Source organism: Myodes glareolus, chromosome 4 (genome assembly GCF_982192425.1).
Source record: "Myodes glareolus chromosome 4, mMyoGla1.1, whole genome shotgun sequence".
Lineage (NCBI taxonomy): Eukaryota > Metazoa > Chordata > Mammalia > Rodentia > Cricetidae > Myodes > Myodes glareolus.
The window spans coordinates 48,870,833-48,896,517 of record NC_142029.1 but is presented as its reverse complement, the minus strand read 5'-3'; the positions used below and the strand labels follow the sequence as shown (position 1 = coordinate 48,896,517).

General features: G+C 48.3%; 1 protein-coding gene across 2 annotated transcripts in view; it reads right to left on the bottom strand.

Moving 5' to 3' along the window:
* Positions 1-25,685, bottom strand: part of Rasgrf1 (Ras protein specific guanine nucleotide releasing factor 1) — a 108,982-nt gene that overhangs the window by 4,141 nt on the left and 79,156 nt on the right. For both annotated transcript variants that reach the window (XM_087905467.1, XM_087905466.1), the window contains 12 exons: positions 25,055-25,180; positions 22,964-23,140; positions 22,294-22,440; positions 21,943-22,058; positions 21,410-21,522; positions 19,277-19,337; positions 17,151-17,254; positions 15,631-15,715; positions 10,529-10,726; positions 6,500-6,579; positions 3,395-3,512; positions 2,332-2,400 (listed from right to left, as the gene is read on the bottom strand). In XM_087905467.1, the coding sequence (XP_087761593.1) occupies positions 2,332-2,400; positions 3,395-3,512; positions 6,500-6,579; positions 10,529-10,726; positions 15,631-15,715; positions 17,151-17,254; positions 19,277-19,337; positions 21,410-21,522; positions 21,943-22,058; positions 22,294-22,440; positions 22,964-23,140; positions 25,055-25,180 (1,394 nt within the window). The remainder of the gene's footprint in view (positions 1-2,331; positions 2,401-3,394; positions 3,513-6,499; positions 6,580-10,528; positions 10,727-15,630; positions 15,716-17,150; positions 17,255-19,276; positions 19,338-21,409; positions 21,523-21,942; positions 22,059-22,293; positions 22,441-22,963; positions 23,141-25,054; positions 25,181-25,685) is intronic.

The window sequence follows — 25,685 nt, the reverse complement described above, 5'->3', positions numbered from 1 at the left end:
GAGGCAGAGGAAGGTCAAGCTCTTTGGGTTCAAGGTCAGTCTACATATTGAGTCCTGGCCAGCCAGGGCTTCATAGGAGATCTTGTCTTCAATAAAAATTAAAAAAAAAATTAAGAGTAACCGACAGACTACACAGACATTTTTGGGCTGGTGTGTGTGTGTGTATGTGTGTGTGTGTGTGTGCGCCCATGCACGTGCGCTGGGAGACTACTGTTATCCAATATACAAGTCATATTTAAATTTCGAGTACCTTTTCAAATATTTTTATATTATTATTATGGGTGTATTTGTTTTGTGTGTGTGTGGGTGTGTATGGTGGCATTCATGTGTTATGGTCTGCATGTAGAAACCAGAGGACAGTTTTTGAGAGTCAGTTCTTTCTTTGTGGGTTCTGGGGATCAAACTGGGTTGTTAGGTTTGCTTAGCCACCTTGCTAGCCCCCCAAGGTGTTTTTAAACCTGGAGTCTAATCAACATTCATACACTGAATTTAGATGTCATGTGTTTTAGTCTCCTTTAACCTAGAGTAATATTGTGTGTGTGTGTGTGTTTCATTTAGTTTTTCTTTTCGTTACACTATGTGAGGTTTGAACCTCACGGCCTCAATCACGCTAAGCAAGCTTTCCACCACTGAGTACAACTGTCGTACAGCGGTTTTTACTTCTTTGTCTATTTCCCTCCAGAGGACATGCTCATGAGGACCAAGGGCTTATCTATTTTGTATACTGTGCCTTGTGGCTTGAGATAGCTGGGAGCACAGAACTCATTCAGTAAATGTGTGTCTATTGGGTGAACAAAGAGCAACATACAAGTGGCCCAGGTAATTATTCACGGATCTTCTCAATGTGGCAGAACAGAACATGACACAGAATTAACTTTTGTTGTTTTTTGAGACAGGGTCTCTCTTTTATGTAGCTCTGGCTGTCCTGGAACTCACTATGTAGATCAGGTTGGCCTTGAACTCACAGAGATGAGATTCTTCTGCCTCTGCCTCCCAAGTGCTGGGATTAATACCATACCCAGCAACCATTTTTTTTTTTTTTGAGACAAGGTTTCAGGTAGTCCAGGCTGGTCCCAAATTTGCTATGTAACCGAGAAGGACCTGCAACTTCTGAAACTCCTGCTTTCACCTCTTAAGTGCTGGGGTTTCAGGCCCGGGCCACCGTGCCTGGTTTTATGCTGGGAATTGAACCCAGGGCACCACGCATGCTAGGCAAGTACTTCAGCACCTGAGTCACATCCCCAGCGCCAACACAAGCTATTTCTTTGGGCTTGGTTTGTAGCAGAGAAAGACTAGAGTGAGGTAGACATCCATCCACATAAAGGATTAGTGAGAGGAATGGGTTTCCTGCAGCTTTAAGCAAGAATAAGGCCAGTCTGTCTCTGAAAGGAGAGACTGCAGACACCAAGGAACACAAGGCGAGGCTGAGCAGTGGAGAGCAGGTGATATTGTGGTAGAGAAAAATGTGTGGTGTTTATGAACTGGCCAGATTCAGACTTGAGAAGCAGGATATTCTCATCTTTGGGAGGAAAACCTGTGACTTCTTTGTCTTTGAGGCACAGTGCTTTTTAAAACTAGAAGCATTTGAGGCTGGGCTATGGCTCGGTTTCCTGCCTACCATCTGCAAAGTGCTGCTTTGATCCCGAGCACCAAAGAACAGGAGTGTGGAGGTGCATGCTTGTGTTCCCAACCCCTAGGGAATGGAGGCTGGAAAATGACAAGTTCAATGTCATCTTTGGCTAGATACTGAGTCCGAGGCTAACCTGGACTACATGAGACTTTGTAAAACACTAATCAAGGACCAGCAAGATGGCTCAGCTGGTAAAAGCACTTGCTGCCAAGCCTGGGGATCTAAATTCAATCCCTGGAATTTAGGAGAAAACTGACTTTTACAAGTTGTCCTCTTATTTCCCCAGGCTCTATGATACATGTGTATCTTAACACACACACACTCACACACACACACACACACACACACACACACACACACACACACACATACACACCCTATAAAACACAAACTAAGCAAAACCACAACTAACTAACCAAGCATTGGGGATGTTTGGAGTCACATCTCTAGCCCTGTGGGAGAGTAGACATTGTTGTAAGACACCCGGTGGGATGTTAAATCAGGCAAGAATCACAAGCAAGGACCAGCTTGCCTTTGGCCAGGAAAGAGGAATGGGGTGGTTTCTTTAAGGGTATGACATTTTACTCTGGACCATGAGGATCCTGGAAGGCATGAGGAGAGAAGCTTCAGGAAAGGGCAGAAGCCTGTGCAGACAGCAGCACTATGAAGCAGAGGAGAGACCCCAAGTGCTGCCCTCTTACCTTTGCTTGGTGTTCGATTTTGTAGGCAGTCTGTTGAAACTGGCGGATTTCTCGGATAATATGGGAGATCTGTGGGAAGGCAGGGGTGTTTTAGAACAGTCTGCTCTCTCCTGCTGCCTTGTCGATGAAAAGGGTCATCGGTAGCTATGTCTGAAATCATACTCCTTCCTAAAATACTCCAAACTCCACTGGCTTTCTTTATACCAACCCTCCTTTCTGAGGTGAAATCTTTCCTTTGGGATATCTGTGATAATGTGTATGTGTGCATGGTATGTGTATGTGTGTGTGTGCACGCGCACACATACACGTTCGTTGAGCATGTGCCCATGCTTGATAAAGAGAACTCCCTCAGTCAGTGTCACAGGCTTCCCAACACCACTACAACCAAACCCTGACTGCAAGTCAAAGTGAAAGGCTTGTGGGTGTCTAATGTGTGCATGCCAGGATGTGAAACATAAGGACTTCCCTCCACCACCAAGATGGAGCTTCTCGTTTACGTTTGAAAGACTTGCTTTTTATTAATGTGCAAGCCCATTTTACAGGATGGGTGCAAACAGAGGCTCTCTGGTTGGGGTGAGTGAGAGACATGGATGACCAGAAGTCTTGTGCCTGCTCAGAATGGTCTCCTTGGGTCCTCTTATCCTCATGTTCTGAATCTTCAGGAGCAGATTTGAACCTTGCTCTCTTAGGTGTTGTTACAGAATGATTTTTCTTTAGTTATGTTAAACAAGCATTTCTGCGAACCAACATTAAAGGGTGGGCTGTGAGGAAAGCTCTGGGCTTTGGGGTCAGACCCAGCATTCAGAACCAGCTCTTCTTTTAACCCGTGTGGGAGCCTTGAGCTGGTCTCTTGACCTTGCCCATCCTCCCCTGTAGGGAGGGGGCTGGGCTATTGGGAAAGGTAGGCGACACAGGGCTAATGCCATTAGTGTCAGTCATGGTTGTTACTGGAGACCTTCCACCGGATGAACCTGGAACAGGGGCAGGCAGAACAGGCTGTGCTGGGGCGGAGTCTGGGTGGCTCAGTCTGGAGTTGTGCCCCCATCTCCCCAGGGAAACATACCATCCTCATCTTGGAGAAGTTGACCAGGCCGTCCTCTGTGTAATTGGGTGTCCCCTCCTCGATGAAGGCCAAGTCAGTGAGGTACATCCCCAGGTAAGGGACACAGGGTGGGTCACAACTTGGAAACAAATGGCATCCACAAAAATTTTTCACTTAAGGAAAGGAACTTCTGCTAAGAACAGAACACCCTGCATGCAAATTTTGCCTGTCTAGAGGCAACGGGATTTCTAGTTACGGAACTCATAGGGCACATACAGACTTAGACTGCTAGCCAGGCTGGAGGGTGGGATAGTGTGGAGCTGCCTGGACCCTTACATAGGCTGGGGAAAAAGAATGTTACTTGTATCTCTTCCTTCTGTGACCCCAAATGCCTTTCTTTACTTCTCTGGTGTCTGCATAGTGGAGCTCCCCAGCTCTTCCCAGCCTCATCCCAGTTCACTGTTTTTCCCCATTACAGTTACTCTGTGCTCAGGCACCCCCCCGCCCAAGTTCCAGCAGTCACACAGTGTAGCGTCTCTAAGATCTGTCCTCTTACCACCTAGGTTTAGGGGCCACCTTCCTGGAAGTGCCTTCTGAGAAGGATGGGTGATTCTCAGGGTTTATGGTTACAAGAGATGAGACCCTGGTGTGATGGACCAGGCCTCTGATGTGTGGCTCTGAGTAGGGATTTGTAGCCTGTACTACAGCAGCTTTTCTGGTGCCTTGGGAGGGTGCAGGGGAGTTGGGGTTGGTGATGGAGTGAGCCACTGTTATCCTCCCTTCAGCGGCTTCAGGAAACTTCCTCTCAGCTCAGCACAAAGATGCTAGAGGAATTGTTCCTCAGAATACTTGACACTCCTGCCATGCTGGAGGAAAATGCGGTATAGACCTTGAGTTAGCCCTCCTTGAATCCATCCCTCCCGGGGCTGGGATTAAGGGTGTGTACTGTCACATCTGATTTTTATTGTTGTTTTTTCTTTTTTGAAAGTGGGTCTCTCTACATAGCCCTGGCTGTTCTGACCATCACACCCGACTTTATGTGGTGTTGGGCATCGATCCCGGTGCCTCTTGAAAGTTAAAGTAAGCACTCTACCAACTGAGTTATGTTCCCAGCCCAAGATATGACATTCTAAGCTGCCATCAGTAAGTGGTCATCAACAGATAACTATCTAGTAAGATTGCTCTCAAACAATGGTACAGCATTGTCCCACTCTTAAGAGTTAATACAAATGGGCCTGTCAGTCACTTGAACAGGAAAATGCTTTTCAGGAAACGGTTCCAGAGACCTTTTAGAAAGTGCGAAGCCAGCCTAACCACGTAGGTCATTACACTGGTCCCTTTAGCTACTGACTATCATCTCTTGAACATGTATCTTAAGCTCTATAACGAACTCTATATATCTTCTTCACTGCCCCGTGAACCCTGCCTGTGTTCTTTTGATGGAGACCACTAGGACCAGAAAGCTGAGGAGAGTTCAGACTAAGAGCCCAGTGACAATATGCTGAAAAGATTCCAGGAACAATTGAATGGGGCTGAAGACAGGAGAGCCACTGCGGGACTCTGACTGGGTGTGTCACTTTTCTCTCTAGAGATTGTCGTCAATTATCTTCTGATTTCTGGTCCTTTTCTGGTGAAAACAGACTCCCCAGCATCCCTGGACATGGTTTGTTCTCCATCTCCACAGGGCAGATCAGCCTTACATAAAGATCTTGGTACCCAGAAAACCCCTAAGCCTTCTGCCCTGTGCCACAGGCAGCAGAGGGTTCTAGGGGAGGCACTTACACAGGCATACAGATGACCTGAAAGGGAAGACAGTCAGGAGAGGGACTCAGACAGAATGGGAGCCACGGAGACAGTTAGGTAGCAGTAGTGGCTGCGGTGGATGAGGAAGCCGTGTGAAGGAGGCAGATGGAGCAACGCCCAGAGGCAGACGGACAGTTGGTGAATGCACAGTGGGGCAGCTCCGGACAAGCACAGTCCACAGGGGCTCCTGGGAGCCCGGGCGGAGGAGAGACGGCCGAACAGCACAGATGGGTTCAACATCTGTCTGAGGACATAAACAAAGTGGAAATGGTCAAGGCGATGGCACACTGAGCTAGTGAAGGATGGACAAGAAGTAGGGCAGGAAGAAAACAAGAAGAGGAGGCAGGAGAGGCTGTCTGGGAAGATAAGTGAGCAGGGCATCCCAGCCAATGTCAAGGGCTGGAGGTGTTGGCTGTCCCGTGACTGTGAGTGGTGACCTCCATTGTGGCTCTTATTGGCTGTGGTCAAGAGGTCCCTTATGGAAGGGAGGAGAGTATTCCTGGAAGCTACAGGGACCCAGCATCTCCAAAGTCCATTGAGAAGACAGCCAGCAGAGAGACAGGGACAAATGGGGGTAGGGCCTAGTATGGAAGCCTGAAGAAAGCAATAAAAGCAGTTTTGTCTTTTCAGAGCCCATATCTCATGAATGTACGGCCAAAGTGAGCTGAGTCATGGCTTTCTTGTCAGAGGTACCCGAACCTCATAAGACAGTGCCCAAGGCAGACAACAAAGTACTGGTCTTGGAAGGTAGCTCAGGCCAAATTCCAGGTTCTAATGCCATGGTCACATGACCTTGGCATAGCCCCTAGGTCTCCGTCCTTTGTCTAGGAAGACAGGATGGAAAGAGCTGCCTTCGAGATGTCATTAGCATCCCATGGATTGAGGCCAGGGTGTACCTAGAAATCCCACAGTGCATCGGCAATTGGGTTATCAACTGTCGGTAAAATGTATTTCTTTGATTCGAAGATGCAGCTGTTAATCACGCACACCCCTCATTTTGATGACTATTTTTTCTCGTGAACAAGAAACACACCCACATTAAATAAACTGACTTGACATGTCAGTCATTGGGATCATTAAAATGGAAAATCATCTTTAAGAAATGAGAAATCTGGCGCCAACTCTAGTCAAGCACAGGTCAGTGCTTTGGCATTTCCCTGGTAAAGAATGGAGGGCAAGGCTGACCTGGTGCCGGGATCTGGCGAGTCTATGGGTCTCACGGGCAGGCAAAGGGGTAGGTAGACCTGCTCTGACTGGATGTGGAGAGAAGACGCCTTTGTAACACACTCTACAATTTTAAACACACAACGAAGAAGCACTTACTTTTTCAGGGCTTCTCTGAGGTTCTTAAATCTGCCCTCTGATGACACAAGCTTTTGGAGTTTGTCAATCAAAGCTTTCGTCTAGAAGGAACCAGAAGCATTTACTAACATTCAACACACATCCAGGCCCCAAGTCCCAGGCTCTGGCCCATGATCCAACATGCTGACCCGAGGGCTCCAGGCCACATTTGGATCTGGGGACTCTCTGTGCCTGGTAGTCTCACCGGTGATCTCCTTAGGACTCAGGCTTAACCCCTGTTCTCCTCTCTTCACACACATCTAGAGCCCCAGGGTGAGTAATGACCCTGGAGGCTGGTGCCACCCTGAGGATGATGGTTTAGGAGGACTTGGTGGATGCCTTGAGGGAGCCTGCACTTAGAGCAGGGAATATCTAAGTTAGAGTTTTTATATTCATGATTGCATTTCTCAGTCCTGGGAACTGAACCCGGGGATTCTGACATACGAAGCAAGTGCCCTCCACCGAGCTATATGTCAGCCTTTAGGATTTTCCCACGAGCTGGACCGAATGGATCTGATCACTTTTTTCACACCTACACTTTGATGGACTGGCAGCACCATCAGTGGTCAAGAACTGAGGAAAAGGATAGCGGAGGAGCTGATCATCCAAGAAAGGCCTGCGTGGAAAGGATGAAACCCTTGGCCAAGGGTATGTGAAGTGATCAGCCAGACCTGGACTGCATGAAAGCAGGGCAGACTATGGGCAGCTGGGTTTGTCTGGCAAGGATTGCTACATTCCCAGGGGAGTACACTGCCCTGGGTCTGTCTCTGTGCTCCTTTCCCTGTCTGGTCTATGGGATGTCTCTTTGAGGTCCTCAGTGTGCAGGTGAGAAACTGTGCTGAGGGCAGCCATGCATCACAAGACTGGGAGTGCTCAGCATCCCTAGAGGGACACAGTCACAGGCCATGGTCGTAGAAGATGCGTGTGCAGTCGTAGAAGATGACAGTGTAAGCGTTCATGCTGATGGATGTTCCCTGTGTACCCTCCGAGGGGGAAGAGAGGACAGAGACAGAGCTATTAAGAGAGGGAACATTGGTGTTAAATTGACCCTGCTCAAAGCACAGATGCACTCTGACCTGATGTCAGAGCTGTGTGACAGCAGGACAGAATCCACACCGAGCTAAGGCATCTGACTCTAAGCTTCCTTAAGAACTGGCTTTCAGCACCCTGGCAAAGCCCACACTGCCAGGCCAATCTCTACCAGGATCTTGGTGACTACCTGCACCTACCCTTCTGAGGATGACGATGGTACCCTCATCTGCAGAGGAGTGACCCAAGATGGATTAAGGTCAGATGTGGGGATTTAGTACCAGATCTGGGTCCTCCTCAGTCTCTGTCATCCATTCTCAGCATGCACAAGAGCAAAGGCCTGTTCCTCAGATATTCTCTAAGGGAAGCACTAGTTCAGATATGGTGGATTTTGGGAGAGAGAAGCTAGATCACAAGGTCTAGTCATAGAGTTCCGGCTTCAGAGATACTCATACATACTTTGAGGTCGTGGACATGTATATAGATTGTGTGTGTGTGTGTGTGTGTGTGTGTGTGTGTGTGTGTGTGTGTGTGATTTGTAGGTGTATGTGGAGGTCAGATGACATGCCTCAGGAGTCCTTCTTCCATGGGCTCTGGGGATTGAACTTCACCCACTTTACCTAGCAAACCAGCTCACTGGTCCTATGTAAGCTATTTCTGATGTGTGGGAAAAACCCTCTAGCTTTGAGAAGGGCACAATTTGATTCCTTCCACAGCCTCGTGCCTACTGTATACACAGACCCTCTTTGGGCTGCCACACTCTATCCAGATAGAGTGAGATCAAGGAGTTTTCCCACGGTGTTCCACTTTGAAAATCAGGTCACATGCCTAGGCTGGGCCACCTAGGCTTCTGCCTTCTAACGCTCCCTGGGGTGCTAGCCCCTGAATCTTGAGGTTCTCTGGCTAAGTGTGAATACACTAGCAAGAAGAAAAGGGGGGAAGCTTTAGATATGGCATTGGGATCCAGGATCAAGCAAAGAACCTTTGTCAGGAGCACTGTCGAGAAGAAAGATGCTTCTGTGGCCTTCAAAATACCTCCCCTTGCTGCTTATCAGACAGAGACACCGAGTGATGAAGAATGTTTCCTCCCAAAGAGACAAAGACAAGCTGTGTGTTGAGAGCAGGTTTTTGTCCTTACAGATACAACTTCCTGGGGTGAAGAACCATGGGCACATCACTCATAGCTGTTGTCACACCAGACACTTCCCCAATGGACAGAGATTGTTTGAAAGATGATGGGTAAAGGAGCTGAAATTAGAAAAGAGGAACAAAAAGTTTCAAGGTACATTTGACACTCCTGTAGAGCCGGACTGAATCTGATGTCATGTTTTACTGAATTGGGCTGACACACTGAAGAAAGCAATGAAAACAAGACTGTGTTTCAGGGAATGTGGTCATCTTGGTGCGTCACAAGAGTCCACGGGCTGCCTGCAGAGAAGAGATAATGAAGTTGGCTTTGTCCTTCCAGAGTCCATTGGCGCCAAGCACAGTGTAGATGCATAACTACTTCACAGGCTGGAAACGTCTGGAAGGGCTGGCCAAGTTAGCTGGTTCAGTCTACCATCTAAAGTTGTTGCCAGAGGCATCTTTGACTTTTGTTAGACCAGGCCTGTTGGCTCCTGGTTCTGAATGATGTTCTAGATTGCAGGCCAGGCCACATACATTGACTGCTCTTGTTTTAGACAGTTCTTGGAAGAGAATGGAAGATTTCCGAATGGCCGTGTTGTGTCCCCATACCCCTCAACTCCATGAGGAGAATGACACTGAAGAATGTGAAGAAATAGAGCACATGAATTCTAGGAAGAGTCTAGTAGGGCAGGGATCTAGTCTGGAGGATCCCTGGGAAGGCTGCCGTCATCCAACAGTAGAAGGAGGGAGGAATAAGCTAGTAAACTGGAATGAACTCCTTATAACCTTGTCTAAATCCTGGCAAGCCATATGGACATAGAAGACAAGGGGCTTTTGCAGGCTTTTTTTTTTCTCAACCTCTGACTTCAGCTTATGACAGTATGTGCCTGTGTGGCTGGTAGTCCTTAAACTCTCAGCTTCTGTTCTTTCCCAGAGTTGCTAATAATAAAGACATCTTCCACAGCTCTAATCCTGGGCACCCAATGTGCCAATAAGGAAGAGGCCCAGCCTCCCTGAGGTGTAAGGGGGTGGTCCTATAGACTCAACAGCTTAGCTGTCCACAGGGGCTTGAGTGTCTGGAGAGCAGAGAAGGACAGAAGAATGGGCATCCCAGAACTTTCCTGGACTGTCTGCTTATCTATGTAGGAAGATTTGCAGAGCTGATGCCTGTTGGTGGTCAAGACTACTACCTGCTCCTGGCTCAGGGAAGATAACGAGAGACAGGCAAGGAGGAGAAAAATGAAGCGGAAACGGAGTGCAAATCTAGGGTGCTGCAGACAGGCTTCTTGGCGATGCTGGGTCCTGTAAGACTCTCTCACTGGAAGATCACTGATGCCACTGTCACATCATAGGTGCCTTTCGAGGTTTCCCTATCACTGGTGGGACTTGTCTATCCCCGTGCAGGCACTTAAACCAGGGTTGGGGCATCTACCAAGTTCACCAAGGAAGTGCTGAAGTGTCTCACAGTGTGTCCTGCTAAGGAGAGCTCTCCTTTTGAGCTGTCCCCCAAGGCTCTAGCGTATAGAACTTCATCCCCAAGAAGTTTCAGTTTATGAAGAGCTTTATGAAGTCACTACGCTTGTCCCAAACCAAGAAGAGTGTTGAAGAGTGTTGCTACCAATAGTCGCTGCCTTATAGCTCCCACTGTGGAGTCTTAGCTGCCCAAGTGGGAACTGAAGTCCCCCAGGTCCATTGCCACATCTGGGGGCCTGATACCTGGTTCTCTCTGACACAATTTTCCTGGAAATCTGAATCCTCAGCTCAGTCCTTTGCTCACGCCCGTAGATTCTGGTCTCCCTGCCCCCAACCCCAGCCCAGGCCCATCTGGCAGCAGTGCCAGCTTCCTGCCCGCACCTGCTTAGAAACTTTGAGCCACGTCTTTTTGAGTCGGAAGATTGCACTGCGGTTCATGGAGGAGGTGATCTCCAGCACGGCATTGTAGTTGTGGAGGCAGCGGCATATGTCAGCCACAGCTACCCACTTCTCAATGGTGCTCACCCTTGCATTGATATCCTCGTTTCGGATAATTTCTGAGGCAATCAAGTTACTGATCTTTAAGCCAACGCAATAAGACAAGAAAAAAGTAAGAGGAATAAATATTGTAAAGATAATATCATTGTTATTTACAGGCACAATTTCTTGTTAAAAGTCCCTGAAACAATAAACTGGAAAACTATGAAAACAAACGCTTAATACAAAAAGGAGATATTTTCCTATAAATTAGCAATTGTCAATTTAAAAACACAATGAAGCTGAGTATGGTGGCATGTACCTGTAATTCCAGCACTTGGGAGGGAGAGGCAGGAGGATGCCCAAGTCTGAGGCCAGCATGAGCTACATGAAAAACTTTATCCCAATAAAATAAAAACAAACAAGCAAAAAATATAATGACAAAGATTTCATGACCAAAATAACAAGAAATCCATGAATTCCTTGGAATTTAAGTTAATGAAAACAACATAGGTTGTATGGGAGAAAAAAATTACCAAAGGATGTCAAAGGTTTGAATAAAAGAGAAAGAGATCATATTACCAAATGGTAGTATAAGTACCATGTGTTCATAACCCTGAATTCAATGTAAACCAATTAAACACCCAGTGGAAATTGCTTTGGAACCTAACGGAGTGATTCAAAAGTTCATCTGGAAGAATAAGCAGTTATTACAAGCCCAGCTCTGAGGGAAACTTCCCATCATTTCCCCTTCTGGAAGAGGACACACACTTGGTCTCACATATACAGTAGGCCAGACCTCCCTGGAATCCTGCACCCTGCCAACAATCACAATCACACAAACAAATCACATGGAGTTAGAATTGGTGTGTCTAACAGGGAGGAAGCTGGGGCCCAGACATTGGGGAACTCGAACTGCAAGGAGCTGGGAAGGCAGGAAACATCCACTTCCTTGCACATTGCCTTGAATCTATAATATTTTAAAAATAAAAAGTAATGAAGTATAATACCTAAATACACATGTATGAAAGCATCACAATGAAACTAATTTCTTTGTATGCTAGTCAAAAATAAATTCTAAAAAATCTTTTAAAGGATAAAAGACATGATGACTTGTTATTTATAGTGGCATTTCATTTGCATTTTCATAAATAAAGCTTGTCTGAAGATCAGAAAAAGTAAAACAGCCACGCTGGCCAGCCTTACAGACCAGGCAGCAGTGACACCATCTTTAATCCCAGTAGCCACACTAGGTTGCCATAGAAACCAGGCAGTAGTGTTGCACGCCCCCAATCCCAGAACTAGAGAGGATTATTAAACGGGAGGAGACAGCTCTCAGTCTCAATCTCTTTCTTCGGTTTCCTGGAGGCAGGATCGCCATTTCCAGACTGAGGTCAAAGTAAGAGCCAGTGACTGTCGGCTTTGCTTTTCTGGTCTTCAAGTTAAACCCCAATATCTATCTCTGAGTTTTTATGAATTGTGCTTCAGATATTGAAAGAATAAAGGTGTTAAGAGGTTGTTACATATAAACAAGGAGAGCTGTACCACCAAGAAACCTTCTCTGAAGTACTTGCTGTGGCATGGATGGCAAAGAGGGATGTTGAATGTGAACTTTCCTACACCTGTTTATGATTTTGGGTGTACGTGTGCTTGCCCGAGGGTGGGTGACACTCCATAGTGCACGTGAGAACAACTTGAGGGAAGGGTTCTCTCCTTCCCCTATGTGGGTTCCAGGCATGAAACTTGGGTTATCAGTCTTGGCGACAGGTTTTTCCTACTGATAACATCTTATTGCCTGGGACGTTTAACTTTAGTATGTATTTATGGAGCACTAACTATTGAAGTTAGGGGGAATGATAACATAAAAGCATGCATGTGATTTACCAGTAATTAAGCTGAAATAGTTACATCTCTCCATATAGACAATACTGGAATAATAAACTTTAAAAAAAGAATGTAAAAAAGAAAAGAACAACTTTGAAAAAAAAAAAAGAACAGGTCAGTGAGATCCTCTACAGGATGGAGAAACAAAACACATACTTGCTAATTTATTGTACAAAAAGCGCTGCTGTGCTATGCACCAGAGACGGGCAGCACAAGAAAGAAAAATTGGGCACCTAGCTGTTTTACATGCCGTGGCTGCCTCGGGTTTGTATCGGAGGTACATCAGAAACTATGTAATTCTCATTTACCATATCAACAGACTAAACGAGGGAGGAACCACATGATCGTCTCAGTAGCTGCAGGACAAGAGTGGAGAAAAGTCAACGTGTGAGTTGGAGAGACGAGTCAGTGGTGAAAAGCACCTGCTGCTGGCTCAAAGGACCTGGATTCAGTTCTCCACACCCATGTCATGTTGCTCCCAACCACCTGTAACTATAATTCTATATTGATTCTAGAGGGTCTGATGCCCTCTCTGGCCTCTGTGGGCACCTTCATGCACGTGGCACACATAAATATACTCAGGCAGGTACACGAAGACATTAAAAAGAAATAAAAAATTGAAAAGAAAAAAGTCAATATGCATTTGTGGCAAAAATTATTGGATTCACACATATACATTAAAATAAGAGAAAATTAAAAAGAAAAAAAGTCAGCATTCATGGTAAAAATGATTTGTATTCAAGGAATAGAACGGAATTTTTCTAACTTTGTCTTCTCTTACATAGGGGAACATTAAAAGCTTTTCCTGCAAAAGTAAGAACAAGGCACACTGTCTCCATCTCCATTTCACATTGTCCCGGAGAGAGCTGGGGTGACCGAGGCACCAGCGTTCATATGTGGTGGGTGGGCAGTTCCTTCAGCTGTATGCCTGTCTCACCCAAGTCTGGTCCTGGTGCTGGAGACCCTAGCCAGTGTCAATCAACAAGATAAAGACATTAGAGGCAAAGGGCTAGATAGCAGAAAATTGAGCTGTACCAGAGATTAAGATACCCCCTGTTGCAGAGCCACACATTTTGAATCTGAACAGGGTGACGGGTGTGGGCAGAGAGATGCCAACTGCCAAACAGTCACGGGGTAGCCTCCAGAGGGCCGTGTGAGCTCAAAGGGGGACTTTGCTGCTGTGTCACATGGGCAGCGCCATTTAACCTCTTTCAGCTTCAGGTTCTTCCTCTAGGGAGTCAATGTCATGGGTTAAATGGGGTGGAAAGTCACTCCCACAGTGGTACACAGTATCAATGAATACACATCCTGTTTCTGGCTTGTTCTTACTCCATTCTGGGTGCACAGAGTGCCAGGGTCAGAAGGCCCCTCCCTCCCTGGCACCGAAATACTGCAACTTTCTCATTTCTTCCTGGCTGACAAGGGCCCTTCTGGATAATGTTTGTTGGGGGCCCATTTTTTTTTTTCTGGAGTTGCTATGTGATACTGTCTGTGGTCAGGCAGTCAGGACAGGTGACTTCATGTGCTGCCACTTCTGACCATACAAAGGCTCTTTATTTGTCTTGATTAAATTCAGAGAATGATGATGTTGTGCGCAAAAGCTGTTGGGGCTGGCACAGGCTAGGAAAAAATGAGTCCCCTGGGTGCAGAGATTGGAGCACCATATGGGAAAATTGCTGGGAGAGTTTTTTTTTTTTCCAGTGCTGGAGACTCAGCTCAGGACCCTGTATGTGCTAGGTAAGCACCTAAGCAAGGAGCTACATCCCTCCCCCCCCCCCCCCCCCCGTTTTTTTTTCTTTCTGAGATAAGGCATTGTTATGTAGACTTGGTTGGCCTTGAACTTGTAACCCTTTTGCTGAAGGTTGGGATTATAGGTGCCTCCACAGGAGTATTTTTTTCTCTTATATAGTCATCCTCCATCATGCAGCAATGAAAAACACATGTGCTACCTTAGGCCAATCAGCAGACCCTTCCGGAACCTCGACATCTCAGGATCTTGAATGTCAGAGATGCCCTCATCTCCTAGGGGTGGTGTAAGCTTTAAATGAGATTGCTGTGCATAGAGAGCATGGTCTTAGGCAGTTATGGGAAATAGTAGAGGCTACTTTTATTCAAGAACTGTGCAAGTGCCCCTTGCAGCCATGACCCTTCCCAGGAAGACTCTGAAGCATGTTTGGCTCCCAGTTCTTTGAGAAGAGATCCTGGGAACATTGTATGCCTGTGTGTATGTCCCTGTGTGAGTGCGCTTATGTAAGCATGCATGTGAAAGTGTGTGTGTGTGTGTGTGTGTGTGATGCACCAATCTGATCTTAGTGTCCTGATCAGAGTCAGTTCAAGCCCTTTTTGTTGAACACTCAGACCAGTTTTCTGCTATAGTGTTTGGTCCCCTCTTAACCACTCTCCATCAGGAAAGTCAATGGTAGAGGGAGTTCTGGGAGATGGGGACTGAATGGGCCGGATGCAGGGCCATCCCAAGCCTGCCTAGGGGCAGCCTCAGGCCCTTGGCTCAAACCTAGCCTTTTTAATTAGCAACTTTAGGGTCTCTAGTCTCTTCAGTGCTAAGATGTTGCTCCACCTTACCAATCATGAAAAGCACTATTGTGGCTGCGACATTATGTCATCATGAAGATGAAACTTTTAGAAAACACTTTGGAAAGTTAGAAGACTTTGAATACTTTGAGTAATGTTCACATCCGAGGGAAGAAGTCTGCCATTTCCAGACTCAGTTTGATTGTTTCTAAGGCTGAGACAAGGTGAGAAACTAAGAAACACAGCAAGAACACTTTTGGTCTTTTCTGTCCAACCCTTTCTTCTTTCCATCCTTTCTGTGGCTGGTCTGCCATGACCCTACTCTTAGGAGGAGCTTCTTGTAGTGATCATAGGCCTGAGAAAGCTCCTCAGGAGCCATTGCTGGCTGATGGCTCTGGATGATTGTTCTTTTATGTTCACCCATTAACAGACGAAGGGACAAAGAACGAGGTGAAGTGGGCTGGCTCTGGTTACACAGCTGAAGGTGGGGTGCAGCAGAAGGTGTGGTGCCAGCCTGCCCTCAACTCAGCCCCTTGGTGGTCCTGCCAATGAAAAGCCTGGCAGAAAGTCACTGTCCATGCATGCGTACTCACGTCATTGAAATGCTTGGTGGTTTTTATGATATAAGGTGTTCTTTCGTTTTTCTCTACCTTCATCCAGCCTTGTCCGAAGAACTCCCTGCAGGGAGGAAAGGGAAACCAGAGCAGATGAAATTAGCTCTGCCTTGCTCATTCAGTGTTGGGTCACTTCTTTGCTTTTCGAGGTGATCATTTACAGGTGAGCAGCCCTTGGCAGAGGCCCAGAGAGGAAGGAACCTTGAGCTCAAGCCCAGCTCTGTGCTGCACCCTCGGTCTTAGATGCTTTACTCATCTGTGAAATGGGAGTGTAACAGTAACACTTTCCTCATGGGACCATCATGAGACTAAAAGGGGGTGAGATATGAGATGGCTGAGCATTGCTGTGAAGCGGGTAGGCACACCAGGTTTTGCTATGGTTCTTGTTTCTACATTTTAGTGACTTGGTCGTGGCTGGTCTTCAGAACGAAGGTGATAGATAAACTCTGTTGTCAGAGTGTGTGCTTAGCATGCACAAGGTTCCAGGTTCAGTTCTCAACACTATACAAAAGCAGTGGGTCATAAGAGGATAAATGAACCAAAAACCAGTTTCAAGCAGTGTGTTCTGGCACAGGGAACCTAATGGGGGAAGCCACAGACTGCCTATGCTTCTAAGAGATTAGTAGAGGTGCTTGGGTGAAGTCCCACAGACTGATGCAGCCATGGGGAGGTGACACCAGTGAACATCTGTCCTGGTCTTGCTTCTGGCAGGAGGTAGGAGTAACACTGCTTCCACATCCTGGGGGTTCCTAAGTATCCGGGCCAACCCTGTCATTAGGTGAGGCTGTACTCATGCCTGTGGGGCTGTGAATACGCCCCTGGAAAGCAAAATAAATGCACAGAATGTTCTAGTAATGTGTGGTCTTAGACATGGTGATGCCAATGTTGGAAAATAATTATGTAATAATTATTGGAAATTCAGAGAAATGCCTTGGTTGGGAGAATGCTTAGTTTCAGCTATAAACGTAAAAAAGAAGACCACCTTAACTTACAATGCACTGCTAAGGAGCACCACACACATGAACAGTGTTTGCAAATAAATGCTGGTTATTAGATGAAGAGAGACATAAAGCAGGGATTACCAGGGAGACTAAAGACAGGGCAGGGAAAACAGCAGCAGGCCCTAGGCTTCATTTAAATCAAGAGTCATTCTGAAATTTGTTCCTAGGGCTTGTACACACACACACACACACACACACACACACACACACACACACACACAACTCACACACAAATACGCACACATATGAACACACATAAACACATGCGTACGCATTCACGCCTGTGTGAAAATAAACATGTATTCTTTCTGCACCCCCAGAAAGAGGAATCTCCTGGAAAAGTGTGTATATGGGGGGGGGGCTGCACTTATAGGAGACAGGTAAAGAAAGAGACAGGGGAGGAGCATTCTTTCCAAGTTTTGGAGAGTTCACACAGAGTCAGGGATATGCTGAGGAGGGAGGAGGAGGGAGAGGAGGCAGGCAGCCACACCCACTTACTCATAAGGAATCTTCTTGAAGACGAGGTGATCCAGCAGGGTCAGCTGCTCTGCTATCTCCAGGGCTGAGTGGTTTTCGAAGGGTTCAGCTTTCACGCCCTCTGCCTGGGGGAGCAAGGTCAGAGTCAGGCCACTGGAGTGATGCTCTGGGCTTCTGAAACTTTTCTGAGCATCTCCTCTCAGTTGTGGTGGGTGGATGGGATACCAGCGAGGAAGCTGGGCTCCACTGCTTGTTGCTCCCTGTTCGGATGTGTGTTCTGTGCTTCCGGAGGACTCTCCCCGGAGGAATCGGTCACCTACCCTGTAGGGAGCCACCACTATACACGTAGGAAGGAGGCCAAAGCCTGCCCAAGTCACTCAGGTGGAAAGAGGCTGCCTGGATTGCAAACTTGGATACCTGATCCCAACTGTGATGAGCCACTCCCTCTGGGTTCTTCCTGGTCCTAGGTGGGCTCAACACAATTTTTCTTTAAAACTCATTAGTAGGTGTGGGTTGGGGGTTCCGGGGGTGTGATTTGCTCCTGGGGCGGTGTTCCTGTCTTGTGAGCAGAAGACAACTCTCAGCTACCATGTCTCTGACCTATGAGGTTCCCTCATGGATATGCAGGATCTGTCACCTGAGCCTCCACCACGTGACCAGGGAACACCCTTAGGGAAAGATTAGTCAGGGGCAGAGGTACCCATAGCAGAAGTTAGATGAAGGTGAGCCACAGGGAAGCAAGGGCAGCTGTGCTGGTGCTGGTAGGAGACTAGGTACCCTGTGGAGCGAGTCAGATTAAAGGGCTCCTGTGCACTGCGGCCGGCTGGATCATACAAAAGAAGAGGGGAGGCCTATGAGGTAGAGACGGGCTTAGAGTTGGGCCTGCCAACCACTCATGACCTGTTAATTCTTATACTACTCCACGGCACCCAGGAGTTCCAGCAGCTGGCTGAGTGCTCAAGTGGCCTGTCTGCATGGATCGAAAGGAAAGTGGGGTTCACCCACACCCAGAAAACATGCCATTCCTTGAGGCCAAGTGCTCTGCTATTCTCCTCCTCCCATTTCTTTTCTTTTCCTTTCCTTTTTCTTTCTTTCTTTCTTTCTTTCTTTCTTTCTTTCTTTCTTTCTTTCTCTCTCTCTCTCTCTCTCTCTCTCTCTCTCTCTCTCTCTCTCTCTCTTTCTCTCTTTCTCTTTCTCTTTTCTTTTCTTTTCTTTTTTTTTTGCAATCGGTGAGGTCTGAATTGCTAGGCTGGTAGCAGACACTGGAGATACGCAGACCTGCAAACGTGATTCAGACTCAGGGGGTTCACAGAATGAGGACTCAGGGGACAATAGATTCGGTGTGGTAGCTGCTCAGTCATGGCTGTTTCCTGGCAGAGTCACCAGCGCAGAGAACAGAAGCCCAGGTGCTGGAGTGTGGGTGTCGGGAGCCTTGGGGGAGGAAGAGCTCTCAGGATGTAGGCGTGAGGGCAGCAGGGGCTGGGTTGCAGGGCAGGAACCTTGTGGTGGCATTTCTTCTGCATGCTCTTGGGGATGGGCCTTCTGAAGGTGGACAGCTCAGTTACAGTCACTCCTGAGGGTCCTATGAAGATGTCTCAGGGTTGGGTCCAGGATGGCAGGGCTGTGGGGGTCACAGAGGAGTCCAGGAGGCCGCACTGAGGTGTCACCCAGTGTCCCAGTGGCTATAGGTACTGTGTAGGGACAGGTGACCTTTTCCTCACTTCTGATTTTGTCCAGGACTTGAAGTATCTTTGGAAGTTGAGGTCTGAGTGACAACTTCTGTCACCTTCCAGAAGGCTTGTGAGACGAGCCAACTTTCTCCTTTCCATTGAAGTCACTAGCTTCAGTTAAGTTGGACCTAACACTCAAAGGCTCTAGGGACCTGTCAGGGATTGGGGTGTACAGAAACGGGGCTCAATAACCTTTTGTTCTAGAAGAGCCCCAAGGCATTTACAAAGGAAAAGGGCTCTTGTACTCATGAAGTGTAAACATTCCAGCAAGGCCTCTGTTGGCAAACAAGAACCCAGGTATTCTCTACCATGGGGAAGTGGTGGGGGAGACTAGTCCTGGGCCCAGAGGGGTCATGGAGTGATGAGACTGGGGAGGACGTTGCCTTGGTGATCAGGTGCAATGGTCATCCTGCTCACCATCTGTGTGATCTCTTCTAGTGTGATCTGGTTGTCGCCTGGGTCCTCCTGGGTCAGAGTCCTAGGGAGAGGAAAGCATGTGAGCCCCAGACCACCTCTGGCCCTCACCTGGCTGTCTTCTGCAACCTCTGACCTTTGCTTACTGCCTTTACCCAGCGGCACTACTTCTCTCTGCTTCCCTCGTCCCCGTCTGCTTTACTGACTTGTTCTTGATCCTTCTGTATGGGGAAGGTCTCTTCCCTAGCCTCTGAGCTTCCTACATACTGTTATGTATGTATGTGCCAGGACCCAGACAGACACAGCAGGGACCTCTGAGTCAGGCTGGGACCGTGGCCAGCACTGCTGTGTGCACATGGAATGATGGGACACACGCAGTGACGTGTGTCAGACGTGGAGGAGCAGAGTGAACAGGAGATGTTTCTAGATGGGATGCCCCTTAAGCCTGACTACGTCAGAGGACCCAAAGATAAGGTGACACAGTAGAATGGAGGCCATAGAACCCAAGATGGGATAGTGTTGAGTGGGAAGTGAAGAAGGGTGTGGTCAAGCTGACTGGAGTGAATATGGGAACGTATGAGAATACGGGTGGGTAGGGCGGTAGGCTCTTGACCAAGGGCCAGACCTGGGTATGCATAGGGAAGCAGAGAGAAGTCTTTAGGGATTGGCTGAAGGGAGTGGAACTTTAGAGATCAGCCCTGGGAGTCAATGCCAGACCAGGAACTGGACACTTCGAGAACTGGCTTTCTCCAGGATCCACAGCAGAAAAAAAGTCCTGCTCGACACAGCCCTCCCAGTCCCCAGGAGAACCTGGAGGGAGACACCAACGGCCTAGGACTGCTTGTGTGCAGGAGTATGCCTGTAGGCACGCCACTTAGCTTCTTTCTCTCGTCTTCCTTTTTCTCCCCCCCCCCACCCCCCGCCACATGCATGTACACAGAATGTGTTGTAGATGAGGCAGGGCCAGTGGTATCCTAGGACTGTGGTGGAGTGATGAGGTCTGTACAGGGCCTTGGGATGGGAGAGGGGCTGGAGACTCGGGCTATAAGTAGAAAATGCCGCAGCTGGATTTGGGAGAAAGTCTGAGGCAGATGCAATGCCTGGGGTGTAGAGGTGGCTTGCTGGACATGAGGAGGAGAAACCTCCCCAGCCTCTGGAGAAGCCAGCCTAAGTGGAAGGATGAGAGGAGGTAGGGTGCCAGTGTGTCTATGCCATTTACCTTCGGAGAACCTGCAGAAGCCACATGCACCACCTTGCTTGAGCCTTACTACACCCTTGAAGCCAGCATTGTTCACTAATTTTAAATAGAAGAAAATGAGATTTGGCTAAGGGCTATTTTCTGGTCAACAACGAGTCACTGCCCGAGGTAGCTCAGCTGTTAGACTGTCTGAACTCTGACCTCTGCTAGAAGAGGCAGGTTGTGGATCGTGCTCAGCACAGGTCTGAGGACCGTCAATTTAACTGAGTTTAAGCTGACAGACATTCCTTGAATGCCTGTGAACATCGTTCAGTGGAACTCTCTGTAGTGAGGAGATGGGCTGGCCCGTGTTGCCTAAACTTGGAGCCTCTAGTCAACTGAAGCTCTGGGAACTGAGGGACACTATTTTATTGTATTCAATTTTAGATATTTGATATTTAAAACGTTATATGTAGCTAGTACCTATCACATTGGATAGCACATGCTGGACAGGTATTAACAGTCATGGGCATACATGGATAACTAGGACATGTCCCCACCCCCAACAGGGTCTCATGTAGTCTAGGCTGGCTTACTATGTAGCCAAGGATGATTTTGAACTTCTCTGACTGCTGCCTTCCAAGTGTTGAGATTACAGCCTGAGAGACAGAAACACAGGCACAGTTTATATGGCACTAGAGATTGAAACCAGGCCTATGCAAGTACTCTACCAACCGAACTGCATGCCTAGCTCCATCAAGGTCTGGTGAGGGATGGGGAGAAAAGAGTAAGTACACAGAACACCCATGCTTGACTCTAGAGCAAGGGACATGGCTCCCAGATATCTGGGGCTTACATCTACCCTGATACACCCCTGCCCAGTCTGGCTACTATGGAGGTATAGGGCAGGACTCTGTCTTAGAAGGGCATCCTAAGCAGGAGGACCATGCTGCTCTTACCTGATGATGTTGGCTGCTGCTTTTCGTTCCTGTGTCAGAAGCTCTGGATCATGCATGACCTCTTCCAGGAAGCTGATCACCTTGCTTTTGAGCTTACTGTTGGTTTCAAAGTCCTGTAGGAAGATGGGCAGGTAGCTCTGGTCACCAGACTTTCCTGCAGTACTCTGAGGCCAGGCTGAAGGAGGGAGTTTCTATTTCCGCCCATTGTGGTTGCCTGCTTTTCTTGTCACTACTTCCAGCAAGGCCACAAGTGGGGCTTCAAGCCTCCTAGGCACAAGGCACTGGGGCAAGACCAAGACCACCCCTAGCTGTTGTACCCCTAAGTCAGGGAGGTCCTACTTGAACTCAACCTGCAGGCAGGTGGCCAAACAGGCCCCTTGTCTTCCTGATGGTCCTTGTTTCCTTTCCCTGGGGAATCTGAGCAGGTCCTCCTGGCAAAATGGGATCCCCCTCCTGCCATTGACCCATTACACTGTCTGCTATCACTTCCAGCCACTGGGAAGCAATTGTTCCTGGAGCTCGGTCCCACCCACCTGAGAGTGCTTGGAGACCCAGTGGCGGAGCACATTCAGCACACGGTTGGTGGCAGCTCTGCGGATCACAAACTCCTTGTCGCCATTTCTCTGGTCAGGGGGAAACCCTGGCAGTGCTAGCAGTAGAGGGAGAGAAGGACAGGAGGGGGAGCTTGCTTAGCAGACAGTTTGTCAGAGGGCCTTGGGGGGGGACACTTGACAACTGGGTTCAGACCCAAATGAGAGGCCATGAAGCCTCAGGGGATGCAGTTCTTCAGCATACCTGCTCCATTTAGAAGGTTCAGGAAGCTTCCACCAATGAGAGTATACAGGGTACCCGAGACCAGAGCTCTCCAGGACCCCCCTTCTAACCTTTGGTGTGGAACCGTTGCTGTGGAAGTGGGTGCCGAGGGCTCTCTCGGTTGGCGTTCTTTGCTGTGAGTAGAATTTGGCCAAGGATCAAAGGGGACTGGGGAGGGAGAATGGGACTCCAGGATGGCAGGGCAGCACTGGCAGGGCCTGCAGGAAGAGTGAGAGGAAGTGGGTAGCAACAGGTCAAAGTGGATAGACGGGAGGTAAATCTAGGGGCGGGATGTGTGTGTGTGTGTGTGTGTGTGTGTGTGTGTGTGTGTGTGTGTGTGTATGTAAGCTAAGGCCATTCTTCTAGGGGTTGAGGTTGACAAGCAACCCAGCTCCATTGATGATAGGACATGGCAACAGGCTGCACCCTAAACACACAGTGGCCCTGGCTACAGGTCTGTGTGTGCAGAGCCTCGATGGTGCCAAGAAAAGGGCTCCATTCCATCCTCCACGAGAGGAAGGATCAACAGGGTAAACAACAGAGAGCAAGACTTCATGTCCAGTGAGTCAGTATAGCTTGCTGGAGCAGGGAGCTCTCCAGAGGAACTGTGGAAGCACCCACCGTGGTATCTGCAATGCGCATCAAACACCTGAGGAAGGGAAGGTCTCATGCCTGTGGCTGTCACCCCTGCCACAGAACCATGGAGAAGGGGGGTACCCATATGCAGAGACATTCACACACCTGTGGTGGCCAAGGACATCCTGCGATACTGATACTTCTCCTTGCTTGGAGTGCCCTCGTTGGCTCCCGCCGTGGCTATGGCAAAGGCAGATGAAGCTGAGAGGGCGCTGCGGTTATTGTCCAGTTCACGACATGAGGTCATCACAACTCCATTGTTGAAGTTGAAAAGTGGGAATTCTGTGGAGAGCAGGGAGATGACCCTCAGCCACTCCTCAGTCCTTTAGGCTGGCAGACATTCAGGCAGCCCAAGCTCAAGAGTAGCAGCTCTTCCTCTATGCCCAGGGATGGAAAGGGGTTCAGGGGGTGCTGTGTGTGTGTGTGAGGCTCTGTTCCCTATAAGAGTCATGCCACAATAGCCCTAGAGAATATTATTGCAGGGAAGGAAGGCTCAGCTAGCCTCTTGCTGCTTAGAAGACTGGGAGCCACGTTTCTCTTTCTAAGACCTGTCAATTCTTGGCTTTGCTGGACCCAGGCCTTCTTGAGGAAAGCATCATGGGCTGTCTGCTTTCAGGGTACTGGGAACTGACACACAACCCACTTAAAGTCTAATGGTCACAATTTATATTGACAGGGTTATGGGCATGGTGGAACTGAGATGACCTTGCACTTGAGGACCTGCTACCTGAGTTGAAATTCTCCTGCCTCTCACTGACTGTGCAACTATGGGAAAGTTCCTTCAACTCTGGAGCTTCAGGGATCTCCTCTGGACAGTACGGACGTGTCCAAAGGTGATTATAAAAAGGAGATTGCAGAAGAAAGTTCAAAAAGCTGTTTAAACATGGAGACCTACTGATGGTAATGATGACAATTAGATGTGGGGTCAACTCCAGAACCCTTTGGCTTCATCTTAGGCTCATCTAGAGCCTGAGGGACAACTGACTTGCTTTAAAGACTCTAAGCTAGCTTCTTCCCTTCCCTTCCCTTCCCTTTCCTTCTCCTCCCCTTTCCTCCCTTTCCTTCCCTCCCTTCCCTTCCTTCTTTAAGATATCTCCTTCCCTTCTTTCTGAGATCAACTCTCTCTCTTTTTGCCCCCCCCCCCCCCGAGATAGTATTTCACCCTCTCTCTGTCTGTCTGCCTCTGACTGCTTCTCTGTCGAAGACAGCTCTCAGTAAGCTGCCCAGGCTGTACTGAACTTTCTCTAGGCCAGGCTGGTTTGGCACTCCCCATTTCCCTGCCTCAGCCTCTCAATTGTCTCAGGTGCGGGGATTACAGGCATCACTCACACCTGGGCCTCAATGCCTGTTTCTAAAAATGGGCTCTCCCGGGATCTACTGCTGTGTAAGAAGTCAGGCAGGGCTGCAGGGTGCTCAGGTACCTTTCCTCTAAAGCCAGACTGCCTTGGGTCTTACTTGTTGCTCCCCAGACTTGGAAAGCAGGGGATTCTGGGACTTGAGCTGCCCCATGTTTGGGAAACAAGAGCTTGGGAATAGTAGGGTTCCTTCCTTGGGAGGCAGAAAGACTGCCCTGGTCATTGAGGAGGCCCCTGAGTTCTTTTCTACACTTGGTGTCCCACAGTCCTCCTGGGGGTACAGTAGTCTTTATGGGGACCAGCAGGTAGGTAGGCTGTTCAAGAATCCTGCAGAATTGTGAGTCTGAAACGTGAGTGGGCAATGCCACCATTTTCTGGAGCCTTCCCTTGCCTGCGGTGGTGGGGATAGAACACAGAACCATTATCTACATCAGGGAGCACTCTACCACTGAGCCACACCCCAGCTTTGCTTTCTTATCTGAAAGATAAGAGTGATCTAGATTCTCTTCATGTATATCGGAAGGATGAAAGAGCCCACCACACAGCCAGGAAACATGTCTGACTTGAGCTCCCCCACACAACAGTGCTGCCGGGTCACTGTTCGGCAATGCATCCCTGCCTAAGTTGGGGTGACTTCACAAAGTCAAGATCAGGGCCTGCTCAGCCAATGTCTCAGCAACCACATCTCTCCTATCCCTAGGGGTTATGAAATAGAATAGTCACTGCCCTCAGGAGTCACTCATAAAACATAAGGCAGTACCAGCGTGCCTCCCCTTGACCTGACCTGCAGCCCTCTCCTCCCCTGGACATCCACCTGCAGCTCCATGCTGAGGAATGGTACCTGAAGAGTTCTTGCTTTTGACTGATTTTGGTGTTGAGGGAGATTTCGTAGGTGACGCCTCAGTGTCGCCCTCGTCACTCTGGTTCTGGTCCACATCAGACTCTTCCTTCACGGGTACGTCTGAGCCTGGGGGAACAGAAAGACTCATGCTCTTCTCAATTATTCATTCATTGGAAAACTCACATCTCTAATTCATCAAAGGAAAGCAGAGTCAATTACAAGGGCCCGGCACCCGGATGAAGACCGCTGAACAGTTTAGTTGTTGCAGGCTTATCATAACCTTCCACATGCTCATCCGTGGTGTGGCTCTCCTAGATGGCTTATTCTTTACCAGGACTTCCACAAACGTAATGGGCACACCTAGGTTCCTGGTAGAACGCAGGCTGTGGGGCCTAGTGGTAGAGTGCTCGCTTAGCCTAGCATGCTTAAGGTCTTGGGTTCAATTGTCAGTGGTAGGTACAAGGGACAGGCTGTAACACAGCTCCTCTCTACATGGAACAAGGATGTCTTTCTTTCCTTTTTTTTTTTTAAATTTTTTTTTGGATAGGATCTCACGCAGCGTAGGGCTAGCCTTGAACTTGCTATGTAGCTAATGATGACCTTGAATTTCTGATTTTCTTTCTCTCCTTTT